Source organism: Hypanus sabinus, chromosome 18 (genome assembly GCF_030144855.1).
Source record: "Hypanus sabinus isolate sHypSab1 chromosome 18, sHypSab1.hap1, whole genome shotgun sequence".
NCBI lineage: Eukaryota > Metazoa > Chordata > Chondrichthyes > Myliobatiformes > Dasyatidae > Hypanus > Hypanus sabinus.
Window position 1 is genome coordinate 12,995,738 of NC_082723.1, and position 24,559 is coordinate 13,020,296.

The window sequence follows — 24,559 nt, forward strand, 5'->3', positions numbered from 1 at the left end:
ATTCAGTGATAGCTAATGTATATAGCGTAGAGAAGTCTGAAATTGAAATTCCTCCTTATTTTTGATTGTCACTGTACCCTTCAAGCTGTGCAGGTGCATGGCTATGAAATGCTCCCATGCACGTTGCCTTTGTTGTCATTTTCTTTTGTATGATGTTTTATTAAAGTGCTGTGCAGTTTTCAGGGAAAAATAGAAAGAACATTGCAGTGATTTTCTCTGTTTGCTAATCTGAAAATTATCCAATTTTCCTGACTGTTTTCTTTTAATTATCCAGTCCCCAACCCATTACAATATACCATATTCCCCAGTCCCATGCACTTGTATCACGTGTAGTAAAACTTTGTGTGCCAGCATACAGAATGCCTTCCACTTATAAAATGCACCTTTTGGTTTCCCAGTATCCACCTATAAGCCATAAGACATAGGAGCAAAATTCAGCCATTCAACCCATCAAGTCTTCTCTGTCATTCCATCATGGCTGATTTATTATCCCTCTGAACCACATTCTCCTGCCTTCTCCCATAACCTTTGATGCCCTTTGCTAATCTAGAGCCTATTAACCTCCACTTTAAATATACCAATGTCTTGGCCTCCATAGCCATCTGTGGCAATGAATTCCTCCTCATATCTTTCATAAGGGAAGATCTTATATCCTGAGGCTGTGTCCTCTGGGTCTAGACTCTCCTACCATAGGATATATCCTTTGCACCTCCACTTGATGTTTCAGTGAAAATCCCCTCATTCTTCTGAACTCCAGTGAGTACAGGCCCAGAGCCATCAAATACTCTTCATATGTTAACCCTTTCATTCTTGGAGTCATTTTCTGAATCTCCTCAGTTTGTTACAGATTCAGACTACACTACCCAATCTGTCAATTTCCCTAATATAAACCATGTGAATTCTGTTTGTTATTCTAAAGATTTTCCAGATGTCTTGCAATTGCTTCTTACCCATTGGTCATTGTTGGGAAAACTGGCCCTTGATTTCCTGCTCCCAACTTCTCTATTTTCTCAAATAGTAGCATTGCGAGTTATCTTTGAATCCTCTGTGGCCTCCTGCAGAATCAAACAAGTTTTAGCAGATTACTGCCGACATATCTACTAACTTGGCTCCCACTTCTTTTTAAGTCCCTTCAGTCATCAAGGCCGTGGGTTCATTTTTTGGGAGGTGTGGTTAAATAAGCTTTTCTGCAGTGTTTAACTTGGCGGCTAGTGTATTAAAGAATTATTGGCAGTGTCAGATAATTCTTTTGAATGTTATTAGAGTGCACTTGCCCACAGAAATGAGATAAATCCAGCATTCGCCTAACTTGTCTCTCATTGTTGGTGGAAAGTGTCTGATGAGACAAGGAGTGAGTCAGTGCACTTGCAGCCATGGTATTTATGTGGCTTATCTAGTTAAGTTTATGGTTATGGCATATTAATTAGGGGGGTGGAGTTGTTGCTGCTAATGTTTTAAAGAGCGAACATTGGATGTTTTCCTTTTGGAGATGGTCATTGACTGGGACTTGTGCAGGGCCATCTCCATTTATCAGCTCAAACCTGTCCAATCTTGCACTTGTGATGCATGGACTGCTTCATTATACTTGCAAATGGAGTTGAAGGCTGCATATTCATCAGCGTGCGTCCCTCATCTGACTGCAAGATAGAGGGAGCCCAATAATGAAGCAGTGAAGGATGCATTGGGAAATGTTGGTGATGGTATCTATTAATTTATCTGAATGTGGGATCTGTTTTCTGTGTGTATCTATCTCCTCTACACAATTATCCACGTGTTAGGGATCTTTTTAACTATCAGGATACAATGTACAGTATATTAAGCTATCAAAGAGTTCTACCTAGCAGCCTAACCAGATACTGTTTCCATCTAACTCTTTTTATGTCTCTGGATAGAGTGTCTCTTTTGTGTCTGGGTAAGGTATATCTTCATCTGGGAAACTTTCTCTTTGTCTTTGTTCAGTGAATTTGGCTATCTGGCAAGAATATTCCATTATACCCTTACATGAATACATTACTATTTTATCTCTCATTATTCTATCTCTTAGTCTGTCTTGGGTCGAATAATTTTTAAAAATCTTTCAATGTGTGGTATATCTCTATCCATTGCTGTAAAGTACTGTCTGGTCCAATACTTCTTTGTTATGTGATCTAGGAGTTCTCTCTATTTGTAGTAGTCCTCTCATGGTCTGTCCAATGATGGTGTTGCTCTCTACCTAGGTGTAGAAACATTTTACCCATCTGTGCAGAGTATCCCCCTCCCCCCATCCATCAGAAGCAAAATACCACTTGCATTTCTGAAATGTAATCATGAAACATGAGGCATTGTAGATCAAGCTCGTGAAGAGGAAACAGACTTAATGTTTGAGGGTGATAATCTTTCAGAAAAATCTATCCAGGTACAATATTCCTTCATTTGTTTTGTAGAGTGACCATTTGTGCATCAAAGTGGAATATTTCTGACAGTCTGGATACAGATAGATACAGGGGTAATGTCCCCAGTTCTGTCTTGGCCATTAATCTTCCTGCATGTGTATTATTTTTCCCTATTTGGAGACAATACATCTTGAACTGTCTGCTTACATTAATTTGTAATCTGCCTGAGTGTAGAACCTCTCTTTATACCCGGTAAGTTATTTTATTTATTGATCTATTAGAATACAATATCTCTTTATCTACTTGGCCTTGATATCTTTTTATCCATCAACATATGTTATTTCTTTATTTGTCTGGGTGTATTGCCTCTATTCATCTGGGTTCACTTTCCTCTTGCACATCTGGGTAAGGCATCTCTTTTATCCATCAGACTATTCACTTTATCTATCTCTTACAGTATGTCCTTGTGTATCATGGTTAAATTGTCTTTTTCTGCATACACTTTATATGTAGAAAACAATTAGATTAGATTATTCTATGGTCATATTCACCAGGTTGCAATGAAATCCCTTGCTTGGATTCTTTGCTCAGGCAGTAAATGGCATGCATAGTAATAATATTTCCAGGGTGACCACAACCTTGTCGTGGGGTGTGCCTCATTGACCCAGAAAACTATATTGGCCAGAGTCAGGGTCTTGTGCTTTGACTCTTGGTAGGGTCACCCATGCCAAACAGATCAAAGGGTAGAGGCCAGGCTAAGAGTGGTCCAGGTTCAGAGGTTCACCTTGGGGCTAACAACCTTGACTGGTCAAAAAAAATTATTAACGAAACAGCAGTAAAGATTCCTTCTATGTTTGTGTGAGACCAAGGACAGATAAAGATGGAAGGCTTCCATTGCTGCCCTAAACACCAACGACATAATGGGGAGATGAAAAATGAAGGGTAATAATAAATGCAACAACAAATGCAAATTAGCAGAATGGTGCAAAGACTGCAATGCAAGATGAAGTAGAGGGTATATATACCTTTATTTCTATTTCATTGCCTTAAGGGTTAACATCTTTTATTTGGGACCAGTATTTACCTGATTTCTTTACCTTCTTGGGTATGATTGTTCATTCTACGTCTGGGAAAAGTATCACTTCATATGGCTACCATGTCTTGTCATATATTGTATTTTCACAAGTTGTCTTAAAGAATGAACTTGAAATGGATCAGACAAGAGTTTCAATGAGAGAATCCCATTCTTGTCAGCTTAGGAATTAAAAGGATGACAGGTAGTGGTAGAGCCTAGTATTTGAAGATGCATCAATGAATCAACACAGGTTGAGTTATAAGGTTGAAGACCATCATAGAATATGAAACTGCCTGGTAAGACAAGTTTGGAAAGAAAGATGAGTGTGCTATATTTCAGTCTATGTGGTCGATCTCCTGTGCTATCTGGATTTAATATCTTTTTTGTCTGCGTAATTATCCCCTTATCAAGCTGAATCAAGTATAAACTCTTCTTGGGCTTCTAGCTGAGTACAGGTATCAATTATAACTGATGTTTGGATGACAAACTCTGCCATCTTCTTCAGGGTTCAGCCTAAAGAAGGCTGTAGAATTTGTCATTGAAATGTCGGTTATAATCAATAGCTGTACCCGGCTGGAAGCCCAACAAGAGTTTATTTGTCAAATGTGCTGGGAAAGCACTAGACTCAGAATTAATGATCTTTACCCATTCAGATTTGTTATCCCTTTGCCTCTCCGGGCATGTATCATTTATAAATCCAGGAACAATATCCGTCAAATTGAAAAAATAACCAGCAGGGTGGTTAAGGTTGGGGGGGGGGGGGCGGTAATCAGTAGATATCATATATCCAGAGAGTCAAAAAAAAATTTGAGCGCTATGAAAATGTCATTATTACATCATATAAGCATGCTTCTGTGTGTATGTGTCTGTGTGTGTGTGTGTGTGTGTGTGTGTGTGTGTGTGTGTGTGTGTGTGTGTCTGAGAGAGAGAGAGAAAGACTGAGAGGATAGGTAAAACGGAGGAGAGGGGCTAGTTTTGATGTTTTATTTTGTTGCTGTTGTTGCTTGAGTTTATTGCTGAACAATGTGGGCATGCTCTATTGGCACCAGGAAATGTGGGCTGTCCCTAGCACATCCTTGGACTGTGTTGGCAGTAACACATTTCACTCTGTCCTTTGATATACATGTTGATAAATCTAAACCTAAATCTGAAGGACTCACAGGTCTGAGTAACAGATTAGTGTCAACCTTGGAGCAACAGTCCTGACGCAGGGTTTTGATCCAAGAGGTGGGCAATTCCTTTGCTCTCAGAGATGCTGCTCAATTGGCTGAATTCCTTCAGCAGATTGTCTGTTGATCCATATTCCTGAATATGTATCTGAATATGTGCCAGAGCTTCCTCTGTTAACCTAGGGCTGGTGAATGGTATAACATGCGTAGTTGGGAAAAACAAACTCTTCTTAGGTTGGCAGCTGCTTCCTGTGTGAACTCACAAAGATCATACGTTCCTGATGTCGCAGGGGCAGGTGGAAAATAGAGGTGTACGGAGGAGGAAAAGTGTCTGCAGTGCAAACTAGCAAGTTGGCAAGAAGCTTTGTGAGGGAATTAACTTTGGTTAGTAGGATGGGAGGAGCAAAAGTGATGAGAAATTAGTAACATTTGGTGGTTAATGAAATGCAGAAAGTTAATGCAGGTATGTCAAGCAATTATGAAGGCAAATGGCATGTTTGCTTTAGGTGAAAGGGGCTGTAGGACCAGAACAATGTAATCTTGCTAAAAAACCATACAATAATATGACAAGACCACATTTGCAGTAATTCATGTTGTTTTGGTGTCTGTGGCTGAGGAGGAATTTACTTGCTTTAGGTACAGTCCAATGTATGGTTCCTGAGAGGAAGAGAATTACCTGTGGGAGAAATTGAATAGAATTGACCTGGAAGCATGAAGATTGCTCACACTGAAGCATGTAAAATACTTCGAGCAAGCTTGGTAAAGTATTTGAGAGGCTGTCTCCTTTCGCTGCAATCTAAAACAACTGTAAGGCATGATCAATTTTATTGTCAACTCAATGTATACTGCCAAACAAAACAATGTTTCTCTGGACCAAAATGCACAACACAGTGCATATAACTCACACACAACACATGAAGTAATATTACTACAAATAATAAGGTGCATTTACACACAAGTTTAAAAAGTGAAGCAGTATTACGCTATATGGTGAGATCTGGGTAGTGGCAGGTAGTTCAGTCGTCTCAAGACCTGGGGGAGTGCTGTTTCCCATCCTAACTGATTTTGTCCTAATGCTTTGGTATCTCCTGCATGATGGTAAGGGGTCAAAATGGTTGTTGGACAGATGAGTGGGGTCATATGCAGCACTCCTGGTAAATATTTCTGATAGTTGGAAGAGAGACCCTGATGATCCTCTCAGCTGTCTTCGCAATCCTTTGTAAGGTTTTGCAGTTAGATGCCTTGCAATTCACATACCCGAAGGCGAAGCAGTTGGTCAGGGTATTCTCAATGGTGCTCACCAGAACTTGTTCAGGAAGTGGAGATGCTGCTGTGCTTTCTTAACTAAAGGAGTGGTGTTGAGGACCAGGGAAGATAAGCTGGAATCTTCAGAATTTTTTTCTCTGAGATAATTATGAGTTCTGTATTTGAGAGGGATTATCAAATTGACAAGTTTTGGATGCTAGGGAATTGAGGGAAAGGAAGATCATGTGGGATGAGATAGAGATAAGTTTTAATAACACATGGAATGTTAAAGGTCTCATCCTGGTTATTGTTAGTTTCTCTTTATTTTATATCTGTTGCATATCAGTCAATTCTACCTTGGCTGCACATTCTACATTCTAAGGTGGCATGCTTTTCTTCATCAATCCCTTTTCTAACGATTTATTATTAATTTGTTAACTTGATCACATTATTGATACTTCTATTATTTTGATTTTTAATTACTTATTTATATGTCTTATATGAGTGAATGGTCCTGTTTAAAACACTATTTTCAATTATTCACTTCAAGCTGACCATTATAACTTAACCTGGTTGTTTTATTAATTATTAAAATATTTTTCTTAAAATGCATCTTGATTATTTAAGTCCAAAGTTCACTGTTCAAAATGAATTTATTATCAAAGTACATGTATGTCACTATATACTATACGGTGTCACCATATACTATACAGAGATTCACTTCCTGCAGGCATTCACAGTAGAACACAGAAATACAACAGAATCAATGAAAAATTATACACACACAAAGGCTGTACAAAGACAAAAAAAACAAATGATAATATAGCAATAACAATAGATAGATAGAGAGATAAATGAAAAAGTAACGCTGACAACATGAGTTGTAGAGACCTTGAAAGTGAGTCCATAGCTGTGTCACTGATTGGTTCAGTGTTGAAGTGAGTGAAGTTTTCCACATTGGTTCAGGAGTCTGAAGGGTAATAAGTGATCCTGAACCTAGTGTTGTGGTACCTTAGGCTCCTGTCCCTCCTTCCTGATGGCAGCAGTGAGGAAAGAGTGTGACCTGGGTGATGGGATTTTTGATGATAGATGGTGCTTTTTTATGTTTCTTTTTGACAGCAAGCAGCATCTCTCTTCCAGCTCTTCACTAAATTCCTGTGTGTGACCTTTGCACAATTGGGTGACCACTCCCCTCTCATTGTCTGGCATTCTATTTCCATTATTTTTCTGCTTATCTAACTGTTTAGGGCATATTTTTGTCTTAACAGGGTATCTATTTATTTGAGTAGAGCAGTTTCCTGACTGGGTAGAGTATCATTCAAAGTTATTATCATTCTATTCATATGGGATAATAGGTTTCTATTTGTGCCTATTTACTCGTCTGTCTGTCTGTCTGTATGTATGTATGTATGTATGTATGTATTTATTTATTTATTTATTTGAATTAAAATACCTATTTATATCTGAACTCATTGATTATTTATCCATCCGGATAAGGTATCTCTTTATCTGCCTGGGTGAAGCATGTTTTTATCCAATAGGATAATCTCTTTTTCCTTCCTGAGCAGAACAACTCACTGTTAATCATGAGATTTGATTTTTTAAATCTGGGTATCATAGCTTGATATCTGTGTACGCTATTTCTTTATTTGTGTGGTATAGCAGCTCACTCTGTGGTATTCCTTATTGTATACTCAATTAACAATATTCTCCTCACACAGGTAATGGGATACTTTACTAGACAGTCAATGATACTGTATCAAGATAGATAAACTGCTTTATCTTCATTGTCCTCCACATCCTTTCTTCACCATTCCATTCCATCCCTTCATCTTCTGTCTGATCTGGTCAACCCACTGATGGTCCAACCTTAACATCTGCTCTAGACCTGTTTATTAGCTTCATTATCTGCATGTCTTCATCCCTTGACCTGCTTCTCCCCAACACTTCCAGTGGAAGGAAGCCTACTCAGAGTGACACTGTGGGCTTTGTGCATGGTAGTGTGCTGAAGCCAAAGTACTCTCTTTTGGTGGCTAAAGCAAATCTGGAAGACATATCTAACCACAGATTTGTGCCAATGGATATGTGAATGCATCACTACCCTCTCCAGACAGAGATACCCAGGTGGATACTCTGAAAAGAGAAGTAGAGGGATGTTATACTTGAGCAAGTAAGGAGACATTTCATCTAGGTTTGTGAATTAATCCAATACCTACCCAGCTATATTAAGCCAGATATTCAGGGAGATACACCCATCAAAATAAATAAACAGATACCGTAAAGAGATAAATGGAGTGAAGGTACAAGTTAAGTATAGGGTAGCCATGGCCTTTCGATAAAGAGGTGCTATCCAGGCAAACTGATGCTGTACCCACTTAGACGTAGAAATATTGTCCCTCAACAGCTAAAGAGAAATAATACATTCAGAGACATAGTCTGTGTATATCATCCATCTGAGCTTTCATTGTTTATGTACTGTGCTTAACATCAACCTGTGTAGAAAGTTTCTTTACATGTCTTTTATTATACATATTTATTGTAAGAGGTAGTAACTTGTTACTATTACCATTAACATTTGGACTTGGCATCCATTTGTGTAGATCTATTGACCTACCTGGGTGGATAATCTAATTATTTATGTGCAGAACATATCACTTTCTGGATATATCTATCTGCATGATGTATCTCTTTGTCTGAGCATACATTATCATTAACTAAGTGGAAAGTACCTCCCTATCTGTATGGATACAATTTCTTCCCAGCTATCTGAGTGTAGTTCCTTTACTACTGCCCATTGAAATATCTCCATTTATTTACCTACAGTATTTATTTAACGTCTGCCATCAGTATCTCTGCAGCAGTCTGACCATCCGAGGTTCTAGGACAGGGAAAGTCCAAACAATGTTGTTTCAAAGATATATCTTATGTTAATGATTGGCCTAGTTTGGTGAAGAGGGCACTCCAATATTTGGCCCAAGGCCTGTCCTTCATCTCCCACCATTGTGGGTACTGGAAATCAGGTGATGAATGAAAATAAAAAGAAAATTTACGATGTTGATGTTTCTGAAGATAAACAAGAAAATATTATAGATGCAGATTAGACAGCATCTGTGGAAAGATTAACAATGTTAACATTTCAAGTTGTAAACTAAGAGTCTTCTAATGAAGGACTTCAAGCAAAAACATTAATTCTGTTTCTTTGCTGAGCATTCCCAGTATTTTTATTTAAGTGAGATGATGGATGATGAAATCACAGAAAATCTGGGAATGGCCTTTCTTTATCTTTCACGGCCAATATATCTGTATCTATCTAGATCAGGGGTCCCCAACCTGGAGTCCATGGACCCCGTGGCTAATGGTATGGATACATGTGATAAAAAGGTTGGGAACCCCACATGTAGATACATCCAATCACTGCTAAGTATTGTATTGTGCTGTTTGTGTACATCCCCTCTTTGATAGTTTGAGTGCAGTATCCTTCAATTTCTCTAAGGATTGACTCTACTTGAGTTGTCTAGGTAACCTCTAACCTGGTGGCATGATCACTGATTCCTCTACCTTCCAGTAATTTCTTTCACCTCCCTCTTCTCTCCTTTTCCGTTCCTCATTCTGGTTCCCCTATTACCCCTTCTCTTCTCACCTGCTCATCACCTCCCTCTAGTGCACCCATTCCTTGCCTTTCTTCCATGGTCCACTATCTTCTCCTGTCAGATAGCCCCTTATCACTTCCACTTTTCACCTCTCAGCTTCTTACTTCACCAACCCTCCTCAACCCACCCTCTTTCCCCTTCAACTGGTCTCACTCATCACCTGCCAGCTTGACCTCCTCATCTTGCACCTTCTTATTCTAGTTTCCACACCCTGCTTCTTTTTCAGTCCCGACCAAGAGTCTCGGCCTGAAATGTCGACTGTTTATATCCCTCCATAGATGCTGCCTAAGTTAGAACATAGAACAGTACAGCACAGTACAGGCCCTTCGGCCCACAATGTTGTGCGGACCCTTAAACCCTGCCTCCTATATAACTCTCCACCTTAAATTCCTCCGTATACCTGTCTAGTAGTCTCTTAAATTTCACTAGTGTATCTGCCTCCACCACTGACTCAGGCAGTGCATTCCACACACCAACCACTCTGAGTGAAAAACCTTCCTCTAATATCCCCCTTGAACTTCCCTCCCCTTAACTTAAAGCCATGTCCCCTTGTACTGAGCAGTGTTGCCCTGGGGAAGAGGCGCTGGCTGTCCACTCTGTCTATTCCTCTTATTATCTTGTACACCTCTATCATGTCTCCTCTCATCCTCCTTCTCTCCAAAGAGTAAAGCCCTCGCTCCCTTAATCCATGATCATAATCCACACTCTTTAAACCAGGCAGCATCCTGGTAAATCTCCTCTGTACCCTTTCCAATGCTTCCACATCCTTCCTATAGTGAGGCGACCAGAACTGGACACAGTACTCCAAGGGTGGCCTAGCCGGCGTTTTATAGAGCTGCATCATTACCCCGTGATTCTTAAACTCTGTCCCTCGACTTATGAAAGCTAACACCCTATAAGATATCTTAACTACCCTATCTACCTGTGAGGCAACTTTCAGGGATCTGTGGATATGTACCCCCCAGATCCCTCTGCTCCTCCACACTCCCAAGTATTCTGCCAGTTCCTCCAGCATTTTGTGTGTGTTGCTCAAGCATTTGCCAAATCTCTTGGGTATATGAATGTGGAATCTCTATTCTGTTCCCGTCATTATTTAATTCTGACTGCAGTCACTCTTCACTTGCCCAGTTGCTCTATCCTGTTATCTGATGGAGTGCAATGCCTCTCTTTATAAGACATAGGAGCAAAATTTGGCCACTAAGCCTATCTAGCCCATTTGTATTTTACAACTTTCTCTGCTGCTTACATTCCTATTTTTTTCTGTACAAGAGCTTCATCTTGCACTCAATGTTATATTTACTTTTCATTCTGTATTATTTACTTGTCTCTCTCTGAATAGCACATTCATAAGGAGTATACCTTAAAAATGCTCAGCTTATCAAGGTTAGCTACCTTTCATTTGTAAATAGTAATATAGTAATATATATCTGATGAATATGATTTTTTTGAAGGTGGTTGCTTAAACAAGCAGAAAAGTGTCTGTGGATGTTAATCCATATCAGTTTTCAGAAATTGGCTATCCCACGATGGAGATTTAAACTATGGCTCATGGAATTGAAGGTCTGTTATTGACCTCGTTCCAGCTTTATCCAAGAAATAGGAGACAAAAGATAACTAACAGTTACTGAAAATGGCAAGGTGAAATAGGTACATCCCTTGATAATTTTTGTAGAGGTTATGTCTTTTCAAATTATTTTTATACTGTCTAGGTAGTAGGAAAGTAAGTTATGTATCCAAGTTTGCTAAAGACAGAAGGAAAGGCAATATGGAAACCAATGCATATTTATGCATTAATTTACAAAGGTACATTACTAGCTTCAGCAAGTAAGTAAAATATGAGAAAAGGAGTTCAATATATAGGAACAAGAGACCTGCATGGGATAGAAGAGCAAAAAGTTAGAAGATGTGAAAACCCGAAGATAGGTACGAGTCTATGTACATTCCACTGTTAAATGAGACTTGAACTAAGATAATATAGCCTCAAGATTCTGGAAAAGATTTAGTATGAAGATGAGGAGAAACTGCTTTTCCTAGAGAGTGGTAAATCAATGGATTTCTCTGCCTAGGGAAGCAGTAGAGGCTATCTCATTAGGTTGGTGGAGTTGAATCCACTGTCAGATCTGCCATGTTCTTAATGAATGACGGAGCAGGCTCGATGAGCCAGATGACTTACCCCTGATCCTGTTTCTTATGTAATATTACTTGTAGAGGTCCTGGGAAATAATCATTAAAATCAATATAGTACTGGCCTAGTTACAACAGATGAAAAATTTTCATGCAATCACACACAATCTTGATTGAGCTGCACCCAAAGAACAATGTTTAACTAGAAATAATAACAACAATATTATTATTATTATTATTATTATTGGGAAATTACTTTGTTACATCAGCAGCATTTAAAAACACACTTAGCATAGTAATAAATATATTAATAATATTAACTCATAATAAAGTGCAGAATAATAATAGACACAATAATAATTTACCAAAGTGCAATAATGTGCAATAATAATGTATGAAATAATGAAACAGAGACTATTGTATTATGATGTGTGCTCCCCTGTTGTACACAGATGCTATTGGTCTTGGTGGGAGGACAGAATAGGTTTGCCAGAATAATGGCAGGACTCCTTCAGGTTAAGGAGAAGTGGTGCATTGAAGGCCTGCCATGCCTGGAACTTAAGTTAAAGGGTAATTCTTAGAGTGCGACAGGGGACTGACAAGTTGGATGGAATACTAATAAAGTGCCTTGGCTCTTAACGTCGGCTGTTTATTCCTGTTCATAGATGCTGCCTGAACTGCTGAGCTCCAGCACCTTGTGTGTATTGGGATGGAATCTATTTCTTTTGATTGGGGATTTAGGATCAGGAAATCATTGTTTAAAAATTGGAGCATGGTGGTTCAGCGGAAAAGTTAGGGCAGAAACAGGAATTGGTGCAGGAGAATTGTTAATTGTAAACATGATGTTTCATAACCAACAGAATAAAAATGTAAAAAATAACAATTAATTATCAATTAATCTTTTATCTGGCTATGGTAGCAACACTTTATCCAGATCCTATATCTCCTTTCACAATAAGCAATCTGCTGGAGGAACTCAATGAGTCGAGCAACAACCAGCATTAATTCCAGCATCTGTAATCACTTGTATCTCCTTATCCACCTAGATGCAATGTACATCCAAACATGGTGGCTGTGCAATTGTAACAGTGTTGTTTTAGCAGTTTTGATGTTGATTTATTATTATTTTACAGCAATATTTAATATTTCAATGTTAGAAAGTAGTATTTGCATATGCCAGAGACATTCAGAATAGACAAATAGTGATGTCAATCAGGATGCAATCAATGCTAATTTGATATGAAGTGGCCCTCACTAATTTTGAGCTGTATTTATATATGCTGATTTGCATTCCATGAGTGAGCGGAAGCAGATAGTGCTGCTAGGAGAAAAAAGGTACAGGCAGAGAAGATTCAAAGATAATTATGGGTCTAAGTAAATATGATAATTATTGTTACTTGTAAAGGTGAAGCGTGCACATGGGAAGGTGTAGGATGTTCTAAGTTTTACTCAGCCGGGTGCAGGTGATCCATTCAGAGGCCACCTACAAAATGGCTGTCATTTGAACTCCAGCAGAGAATGTTTAACATATGTGAGACATCCATGCCTGATAGCCAAAAATTGGAGGAATTGGTGTCAATCGTCAGCAACACACAAAATTCTGGAGGAACTCTGCAAGTCAGGTAGCATCTATGGAGGCGGGATAAACAGTCAATATTCCAGGCCAATGCCCTTCATCAGGACTGGAAAGGAAGGGAATAGAAGCCAGAATAAGAAGGTGGAAGGAGGAATACAAGTTGAAAGGTGAAGTCAGGTGAGGGGAAAGGTAGGTGAGGGAAGGGGTGAAGTTAGAAGCTGGGAAGTGATAGGTTGAAGAGGTTAAGGGTTGAAGATGAAGGAATCTGATAGAGTGCACCGAGGAGCACCAGAGGGAGGTGATGAGCAGGTGAGGAGAAAGAAAGGAGTAACAGGGGAGCCAGAATTAGAATTAGGTTTAATATCACTGCTGTATGTTGTGTATTTGTTGTTTTGCAGCAGCTGTACATTGCAGTACATGGTATAAAAACTATAAATTACAATAAGAAATATATGAAAACAATTAAATAAGTAATGCAAAAAGTAAACCAACATAAGAATGAGGTAGAGTTCATGGGTTCTTTACCATTCAGAAATCTGATGGTGAGGGGAAGAAGCTGTTCCTGAAACATTGAGTGTGTGTCTTCAGGCTCCTGTACCTCCTCCTTGATGGTAGCAATGAGAAGAGGGCATGGCCTGGGTGATGGAAGTCCTTAATAATGGATGAGATCTTTTTGAGACGTTGCTTTTTGAATGCTGGGGAGGCTAGTTACCATCATGGAGCTGGCTGAGTTTACAACTTTCTGCAGCTTTTTCTGCAACAACTGCTGCAGTGAGAGATTGAAGATGTCCTTGAACTCTCATCAGTTGGTTGGCACCAGTTTTCAGTGCCCCACTAGGTACACCATAAGGGCCTGGTGTCTTGCGAGGGTTCATCCTCTTGAAAGATGTTCTGCTGTCGGCCTCCAATACAGAGGTCACAGGGTCACCAGATGCTGCAGTGATTCCCACAGTTTTATTCTCCCTTTCATAATGTGCATAAAAGGCATTGAGCTCATCTGGGAGTGAAACATCAATGCCATTCATGGTGTTAAGTTTCGCCTTATAGGTAGGAATGGCTTGCAAATCTGGCCAGAATGGATAATTAAAAAAGAGAGCAAGAGAGGGGGAAGAAACAAGGTTTTTAGGGTGCATTGTTGGTGGCAGTTTAATGTGAATGCAAGAGCTCAAAGTGTCTAAAATATCAGGTAGTGCACCATTTCAGTACCTTATTGTGGTGAGCAGTATTCAGAGGCTGTGTTGGCAGCAGAGTACATACAAAGCAGATCTAAGAGGATACTGTCGAATCTGAGGAATGTTTTATAATGATGAAAGGTTAACTAGTCTGGCATAGATGAAGCTCAGATTTATTTGAAATGTGCAAAAATCATAAAAGATTCAGGGAGAGTGAAAATGATTTTTGTTTCTGTGCTGAGATATGTTCCATGTCTACAAAAACTTCCTCTTCCTACATGAACAATATCTAGAGAATTATGGTTAGTCATGTGTGGTTTCCAGAATTATAGTCATCTCAATCAGCAAGTAATATAGATTTGGAAATACGTTCTCAAATCCTTCTGTGGAAGTTTCACTTCAATTCAAAACATTTCATTCTTCTAAATTTAGTGTAATAAATATCGTTGTAAAATCCTAGCCAGCCCACTTATGTTCTTTGGAGAACTAAGTTTATAATGTTTATGTGAATCCAGCATGGTTTTCTCTTATCTGCCCTCTGACATGGACAAGCAAGCCATTCAATTCAAGGGCAGTTAGAGGTGGGCAACAAAGTTGCCTGGAATGCCGCTGTCCTGTGAGTAAAAATATCATAGATACTTTATATGGTTTATCTGACTTCTATCTATCAGCTGTGTGTCTTAATCCTTCATTTATTTGTGAATCTGGTTAGAGTTTCTATTTTCTGTATGGATATTTATCTATCAGGATTTCATATCTAATTATTTATCAGAGTACTCTGTCCATTTAAATTACTGGATAGAATATTACTATTTCATTATACAGCTGGAGGTTATCTATTTGCTTTCAACATCTATGGATCTCTCAGGATATGTTACATATTTTCTATAAGAATGCTCTATTTAACAACTGGGATGTGGTATCCATCAATCTGTATACTGTATCCATTCAGTTATCATGGTTTTGTTTCTGTTCTTCTGTGTGGAAATGTTATTTATTGATCCACTGGTAAAATGTCTATTTATCTAGCAGTGTACTCGCTCAATTTATAAATCAGGATATTCCATTAATTAGATTATCTGGGTACATTATCTAGATCCATCACATTATTGTTTCTATTGGTCTGTCATGTTCCTTATACATTTTCCCTCCTGGCTATTCATTCTACTTAGACATTGATTCAGGAGCTTGATGGTTGAGGGGATAATATCCATTCCAGAGTAGATAACTTCACTCACCCCAAAACTGAACTGATTCCACAACCTATGGACTCACTTTGAAGGACTCTACAACTATTGTTCTTAATATTGATTAATTATTATAATAATAATTATTTTTTGTATTTGCATAACTTATTGTCTATTGATTGATTGATTGCTAGTGTTTCATTGTATTTACTGAGAATGTCTACAAGAAAATTAATCTTTCTTTTCTTTTTACAATATTTTTATTCAGAAGAAAAAGAGCAAGATTTACAGAGTGCAACACATAGATTCATCTCAACATAACTTGTGTAAATTCATATATTGTAATAAAATTGATCAAAATGTTATAGCATATCACATAAAGGTATATCACTCTGTAATCGAAAATTTAAAGATAAGTCATACATCATAAAAAAAAATTTTATACAAAAAAAGTCAATCTCAAAAAAAATTAATCTCAAGGTAGTATATAGTGACTTATACTTCATGCACGTTGATCACAAATTTATCTTGAACTTTGAATAAAATCAGTTTTTCTATGTAGGTGTTTTAACTCTATATGTTGCATCTATTTATTAAGACAATCTTTTATTTTACTTACTTTGTAATGTAGCTAATGCCTTTCTGTGGAGAGTACCTTTCTCTGGGTGCAATATATTTGTGTTTGTTTTCATGTTGCATGTAATTAGCCAACAGAAGGCTAAATCTATTTATCTGTTTGAATTTTATTTGGTGTCCAGTTATTTGATTTACATTATAAAAAAGACAATATCCAGATGATGGCTAGATAAATGAATGAATCTATCTACCAACGATTTGTGTCTGTGCATCACCTTGGATCCATTTCTAAGTGCTGTGCCCATTTGTTTGGATGGACATTGCATCTTTTTGTACAGAAACTTTATCTAGCTATCCTCTGGTTATTGCCTTTCTTATAATCTAGATCCTAACTAGCAATCTGAATGTTATATTTTGTTTTCAGGGATTGTACCTATTCTGCTTGATGTGGTGTACAAATTTGAGTGAATTTGTCTATCAGCAAACTCTATATACCTGTGTATAATTGATGATACACACACACACACACACACACACACACACAAAACACACTCATATATATAGTTACTGTATCTGTGGTGTACTGGACATAGAGTCTATCATAATATTGATTGTCTACTTTCCTCATCCTTACAAATGTCTTCAATGAATTGATCAACCCACCTGGAAATGGTATCTATTTCTCCAAAAGGTTTTTTTTGTGTGTGTTTGGATGCTTTATTCTTGATTGGTCAGGGCATGAAGGGATACCGGGAGAAGGCAGGAGACTGCGGCTGAGAGGAAAATTGGATCAGCAGTGATGAAATGGCAGAGTACACTCAATGGACCAATGGCCTAATTGTGCACATATAACTTATGTTCTTATGGTCTTTAGCTATATAGTGCCCCTACAAAATAAACTGCTGGGTGGCAAATGTTTTCCCTAACTGTATAAGGCATTTTAATATTCATTCCTCAGCACACAATATTTATCTCTTTTGATTCATTTCCCACTTCACCTGCTTATGTTAACCCATTTGAGTATTGAGTCTGAAAACAGAAAATGCTGTCAACTCTCAGCGAGAATTTATGGAACTAGAAACAGTTTAACTTTTCATGTCGAGCAGACCGTTCATCAATGTTCCGACCATCGGTCCCAAAGCTGAAACATTGACAGTGTTTGCCATAAATATTGCCTCTCCTGATGAGTATTTCCTGTATTTCTCTATTTTTATTTCAGATTTCCCGCATTAGTAGTTTTTTTTCCCCCTATTTTCTTCCTGACGTTTGTGTAGCTTTGCCGGTAAAGTATTGTTTAGTGTCGTTTTAATCTATTTGGTTGTATCTATTAGTTTGAGTTCAGTTTCAGGAAGTCGAGGGTTGAGATTATATTTATCCATCAGTAAGCATCACTAACGCTAACAATCGTGTGTGTGTGTGTGTGTGTGTGTGTGTGTGTGTGTGTGAGTGTGTGTGTGTGTGTGTGTGTGTGTGTGTGTGTGTGTGTGTGTGTGTGAGTGTGTGTGTGTGTGTGTGTGTGTGTGTGTGTGTGTGTGTGTGTGTGTGTGTGTGTGTGTGTGTGTGTGTGTGAGTGTGTGTGTGATCTAACCGCCAGGCTCGCCGCACTTCAAGCCGGTAGCATATTGCACGATGTTCCTCGCTAGACTGTGACACACACTTCTGAGTCGCCTCAGATCATGAAATGCGCTCCCCAAATGTTTTCCAATGTCCATTCTCTATCTGGACGTCGTATAATTCCATTCTGTATACCCACCTGGATATTAATTATTGATTACTATTTCTGTGTACCTATTTGTAATAAAATAGCCTGATGCTGTCATTAGTTTTTTTTTAAATCTTTCTAACTTGCTGTCAGCAGCACGACTGTTTTGTGTGAAACATCACGACATCCGCTGATTACTTATTTATTAGCTCAGGTCGTAGAACTCGCATTTATCGCCACTTGTCACGATTTCGGGGCATTCCAAAGAACCGAGCAGTTCAGTAAGCATTTCTGCCGAAGATGTAATGCTTCGGGCTATGAATTGTGTCCAGACTCACGGGATTCAGCGGCGTCCCTCCAGCATTTTGTGTGTGTTACTGTGAATTTTGTCTTTTTGTATGCAACTTCTATGATTTCTGGGAATGAAACTCATAATTTCTGCGGATATGCAGTAGTTGTCTATCTGCAGAGTTTCTGTCAGGTTGGTCTTTATGTATCCGACCGCAGTAAAAGGGTGCAGTATATAGAGACAGACACTTACGTTGCGGGTCTGACGGATAGTATGTGTGCTTGTGTATCTGTAGGTGAGTGATTGTTACCTCATTAATAGACCTTTAATAATCCAGGGAGCATGAGCGTCATCTCTGTGTCCTGATGTGGCAGTTTTCACCGCAGCGGAACTGAAGCCACTCCGGTGCGGCTGTCGGTCTCTGCAGCGATCAGTGAGGCACTGACACCGCTTCCCGCTGTGTTCACATCCGCAGGCGATTCGGAACGAAATGCGCCGCTTGTCAGCAGGGGATCCCCCCCACCCAAGTGGTCCGGAGGGCTCAGGACTTTGTCTATCACCTGCAGTGTTTCGCCTGCATCGTGTGCAAGCGGCAACTGGCTACGGGCGATGAGTTTTACCTCATGGAGGACAGTAGACTGGTGTGTAAGGGAGACTACGAGGCAGCCAAGCAACGAGGTCAGTGAACCAACTCAACGTATAAAACGTACTAGACCATCATATCGGTGTATAACTTCCAAACACTTATGTAACATGAGTATTTAATTAATTGGTGAAATTATTAGATCCACCCTCCACCGGGAGTAACTAGTAATCAATCATAGCTTCAGATGCTATGAAAGTCAGGAAAACTTGGTCTAACTCTCAGCGTATGGTGACCGTTAGTGCTTATACCCTATATATATATATACACACACACATACACATATATAAATTAGAAATAGAATCATGCAGATGCTAGGCATCTGAAATAAAATGAGAGATGCTGAAAACACTCATCGGTGGACAGGGAAACCAAGTGAGCCTTTCACATCCGAGTCTCTTCGAGTGGATCTCTGTTTTCATTTTCATTGTAACCTCCTCCGCACCCTCACCTCACTGGTCTGGTTTTCGCCTCTTCTTTTTGCTGGGGCACTATCTATGCGCCGTCAGGGTTGACACGGAGCCTGAGTGTACCTTATCTCTAATTCCGTGACGTGAATGATAGTGCAATATGCAAAATAAATGCATGTAGAAGAGTAGACACACAGCCACATATCTACACATACAAACGTCTCCGTACACACGGACGTGTGCGCCCGCGCATATTCATCCATACGCAGTGATCTGCAGGAACCCGTACACCCAGCCACATTCTCAGACAGCTCCCTCTCCCTCTGTCACACTCACACACACACACTCACACAGACACACTCTCACACTCACATACACACTCACACACACACACTCACACACACACACACTCACACACACACACACACTCACACACACTCACACTCATACTCTCACACACACACACACACACACACTCACACTCACTCACACACACACACACACACACACACACACACACACACACACACACACACACACACACACACACACACACACACACCTCAATTCCACCAAATACAACTTGGCACACTCAACAGGGAAATATTTCATTGGATTCCCGTTGCCCCTTTCACGGAGCTCCTCGTGTAGGTCGTCCACGGGCAGTGGGAGAAGATTGTCTTTTCCTGACTAGGTGGTTAGATCATACCATTTCCATTCCATTTCCTTTCAGAAGCAGAAACCAATGCCAAGAGGCCGCGGACCACGATCACTGCCAAACAGCTGGAGACACTGAAGAACGCCTACAATAACTCGCCCAAACCAGCTCGCCACGTGCGCGAGCAGCTTTCATCCGAGACCGGGCTGGACATGCGAGTGGTCCAGGTACGGGCCTGCAGTTACTGCCTTCTCTTAGAAATAAAGTGGAGGATGGGAATTAAGAGCAGAGAAATTGCAGGAGATACAAGACAGGTCTGTCAATGTCAAGAAAGTCAGGGACCAGTTCAAAGATTAATTTATTAACAAAGTGTACAACTCCGAATTTTACCTTCTCCAGATTGCCACGATACCAACAAAGCAAGAACGGCAGCACTATCAACAACCCCCACACAAACAAATGAACAAAAATGGAACAGGCACATCGACCCTAATATCCTCTTCCCCTGAACACACAAAAAAAGAGAAAGATTGGGCGAAAAACCCAGAATACAAATAAAAATTATAAGACATCAAAAAAGTCCACAGTTTTTTGCATCATTCCCGGTAAACTCCAGAGAATGCTGTGCGTGAAAATCCCAGATCAGCAGTTTCTGAGATACGCAAACTACCCCCGGCATGTACAATAATTCTGGTCAAAGTCACTTAGATCACATGTCTACCCTGTTCTGATGTTTTATCTGAAGAATAATTGAACCTCTGGCAACACACAAAATGCTGGAAGAATTCAGCAGGTCAGGCAGCGTCTGCAGTAATGAACAAACCACATTTTGGGCGGAGGCACTTCGTCAGGACTGGAAAGGAAAGGGGAAGACACCAGGGTAAAAAGGTGGAGGAGGGGAAGGAGGATAGCTAAAAGGTGATAGGTGAAACCAGGTGGGTGCAAAAGTTAATGGGCTAGAGAGAAAGGAATCTGATTGGAGATGGGAGAGTGGACCATAGGAGAAAGAGAAGGAGGAGGGGGCCGAGGGGGGTGGTGTTAAGCAGACGAGAAAAGGTAAGAGGCCACAGTGGAGAATAGAAGCCATGGTTGCATGCTTTTATGCAATAAGTTGCTGCCACATGATTGGCTGATTAGGTATTTACATTGACAAACAGGTGTGCAGATGTACCCAATAAAATGGCCTTTGAATGTAAATGACTGGTTGTTTCCAGACATGAGATTCCAGGCATTTCCAGAAAGAGAAAAAGGTGGAAAAGGATTGTATTCTTTGGAGTTTAGAGCAGTGACCGTTTTGAAAAAATTCAGAAAGCTGGAGAAGCCACTCAGCCCATGACCCGAATGAAAGTTAAATACAACCATGTTTCATATCCCACATATTCCCAAACAATTTCTTACTCATGGAACTTTTGGTGTCAGCAAATCAGGTAATTTTTAGTCTCGATCTCATCTAAATATTCCCAGCCCTCTGATTTGGAATGAAGAAAATTTCTCACATAATTCCCAAATGTTCTTGTACCAAGATAGTGACATCTGGTTATATATCAACCAGCCAAGGGAAACATCCCCAAAACCAAATTGGCCGGCTCTTTAATCATTTTATATGTTTCAGTGAAATTATCCTTCATACCTCTAATATCTAAGTTATTCCAGCCCAGTCCATTCATCCTTTCCCATCAGGACAACACATACAGTGATCAACACTCCATGCACCATCTCTATCAGGGGAAGCTTTGTTACACTCCCAGTAAAGTAGATATTTCCCTTCTTGGTGAGCAGACCAAAACTCTCCTCAATGTTTGAATGTGGCTTGATCAGGGATATATCTCCTCCTATCATTCCATTAAAGGGAGCAGTATAATATCTGCTTTTTTAATTGTGTCCCATACTAGATTTTCTAGGATTCGGGTCCCAAGTCACCAAAGTCCATCTGAATTTTCTCTCACACCTTAAAATATTTCCTTTTTCTATTTTACCTGGTAAAGGAATAGCCTCGTACTTAGATGTAATATTATGTGGAGAATGTTTTAACCCCACTACTGAGCACATCTACAAGGAGTGCAGCCACAAAAAACAGAGTCCATCATCAAGGACTCCCATATTCCAGGCCGTGCTCTCCTCTCACTGCTGCCATCAGGAAGGAGGTACAGCAGTCTCAGGTCCCACACCACTAGGTTCAGGAAAAACTATTACCCTACAACCATTGTTGTTTCTGTAACAACTTTGTTTGACCCGGGAAGGTTGTTAGCCTTGAGCTGAACCCCAAACCTGAAGAATGGTGGACAACTCTTAGTCTGGCCTCTACCCTTTGACCTGTTTGGAATGGTGACCTTATCAAGAGCCAAAGCGTAAAGCTATGACTCCAGCCAACACAGATCTCTGGGTCATTGAGATACGCAAGCCTCCAAACCCAACAACAAGGTTGTGGTCTTTTTGGAGGTTCCATTTGATTATCTAATGTTTTATATAATTACAATGTACATTTGACTGAATGCAAATAATTCTGAAAAAGTACTACAATAACTATTGAACCATGATTTGCGCAGTGAGCATTAGAAATGCAGTGTCACACAATGCCTTCCTCTGCATGCTGTGTTGAATTCAGTTTCACTGCGGATATACATTCCATTGTCAGCTCCTCGGTGAAGTCACAAAATAAGCCCAAGATGCTGCTGTCTTAATCAGATCAGGTAACACGCAGTGGGAGTCAAACTGTTGCAGATGATATAAGTCTGCAGTAAAATCAGAATCTGTAAAGAAAAACATTAATCTATAAGAAAGCAGAAAACTCCTATTGGGTCAGGCAGCATCCGTGGAGGGTGAACGGAGTTAAAGTTTCTGGTTGGTGACCATTCCATCAGACTTCCCACTTGCAATGCCAACATGTTTCATTCACATAGTATACAGAGGCACAAATTAAACCACGTGCCATCACCATTCATGCGTATTTGAGGGAAATTCCTGGGATGTCATCTCTGGGAGCATGGTTTCAGGTCTCTTGCAAAGAAAATGAAAAAAACTTGCCAATAATCTTCTTCCATATTAACCATTAAATACTTTTCCATCCACATTTTTAAGACCTGAGGAAGACCTAGTATTGGTATTGTTTTATGATGAGCCTTCAGTCCCATACACAAGGTTCAGTAACAGTTACAATCCTGCCACCATCAGGCTCCTGAGCCAGTGTGGATAACTTCACTCACCTCAGTGCTGAACTGATCCAATAACCTATAGACTCACTTTCAAGGATTCTAAAACTCAGTATTATTTATTTACAGTTTTTAAGTTATTTGAATAATTTGTCTTTTGCACTTTGTCAGTCTCTGTTATTTATAGCCTTTCATAAATTCTATTGTATTTTCTTGTAAATGCCGACAAGAAAATGAATTCCAGGGTAGTATATAGTGTCATATACATACTCTGATAATAAATTTACTTTGAACTTTGAATTTTATTATTGTTATATGTACCATGATAGAGTGAAAAGCTTGGCTTGCTCACTCCAGATCAGATCATTACACACTGCGTTGAGGTACAAGAAAGTAAACCAACAACAATTCTGAATAAAGAGCAAAAGCTACTAAGAAAGCATAGTGCAGGTGAACGATTAAGAACAGGTTAAGCCATTGCATTCTCAGCTCCTCCTGGTTAGCCAGGACTTTATGGGAACAGGTAGAGGGCCCACTGATTCACAGCTGCTCAAAAATCCCTCACCAGTATGGATGAGGTAGAGGCCAGTTGCGTGTGATCGGACTGACCATGCTAATTCTGGGCACACTATTGAATCTAGTGTGTCAAAGGGCTTGGTATACTTTGCATCTGGCTCCTCAGTTTTATGTCATTTGAATGGAGGCACCAAACCAATGAGAAGGGATAAATGAGGCCTTTAGTTTTACATTATTTTACTTAATAATATTAATTGTTAGTGGTTTATTGTTTCACACTTCTAATGTATTTATTTTAATTAATTTTTTTTGCCAGTTGCATGATTTGTTCTTTTTTTTGTGTGTTAGGTGTTCGCTATTTTCTTTGAACAGGTTTCATGGTGTTCCCTTTTTTCATGGCTGTCTGTGGGAAGATGAATCCCAGGGTTACACACTGCATTCGTACTTTGATAATAAATGTACTTTGGATCTTTGAATCTTTTGAATCTGAATAGCTTTGCTGACTAAAGAGGCTTTTGAACTGTTCAGAAATCTGTGACAGCTGGCAAAGTATAGCAGGACCCTGCAGCGGCTGAGCGTCGAGATGTGATACATCAGGCCTCGTCACTTTACATGACTCGCTGTATCTCATGAGATGACTCTGGGATCTGAAGTCGACCCCTTTTAGCTGTCCTTATCTGGAAAAAGTAACTCCAGATAGCAAGCTGGATCCAGAATGATGGGGTCTTACAAGAGGGAGGGAACTTCTATTGCCCCCTCACCGCTGGGGCCTGCTGCAGTTCAAACTGGGCAATTTTCTGCAGCACAGCAACTTTGAATAATCTGGTATGATGACTTCATGATACTGTCTCTAAATTGCAATCATTCAAGGCTTTCTGTTTCTGTAAGGCAAGTGGTGATTTACCTTGCCAAATGTTATAAGGAAAGTTTGAATCGATTAGGACTTTATTCCTTAGAATGTAGAAGATTGAAAGGAGATTTGATGGAGCTATACAAAATTATGAGGGGTATAGATAGGGTTAATGCAAGTTGGCTTTTTCCACTGA

At 39.6% G+C, this 24,559-nt stretch overlaps 1 protein-coding gene across 1 annotated transcript in view; it reads left to right on the plus strand.

The window, feature by feature from the left end:
- Positions 1 to 24,559, plus strand: part of lhx3 (LIM homeobox 3) — a 46,886-nt gene that overhangs the window by 8,577 nt on the left and 13,750 nt on the right. Inside the window, exons 3-4 of the mRNA XM_059993503.1 lie at positions 18,613 to 18,815; positions 19,924 to 20,075. Coding sequence (XP_059849486.1) covers positions 18,613 to 18,815; positions 19,924 to 20,075 — 355 coding nt within the window. The remainder of the gene's footprint in view (positions 1 to 18,612; positions 18,816 to 19,923; positions 20,076 to 24,559) is intronic.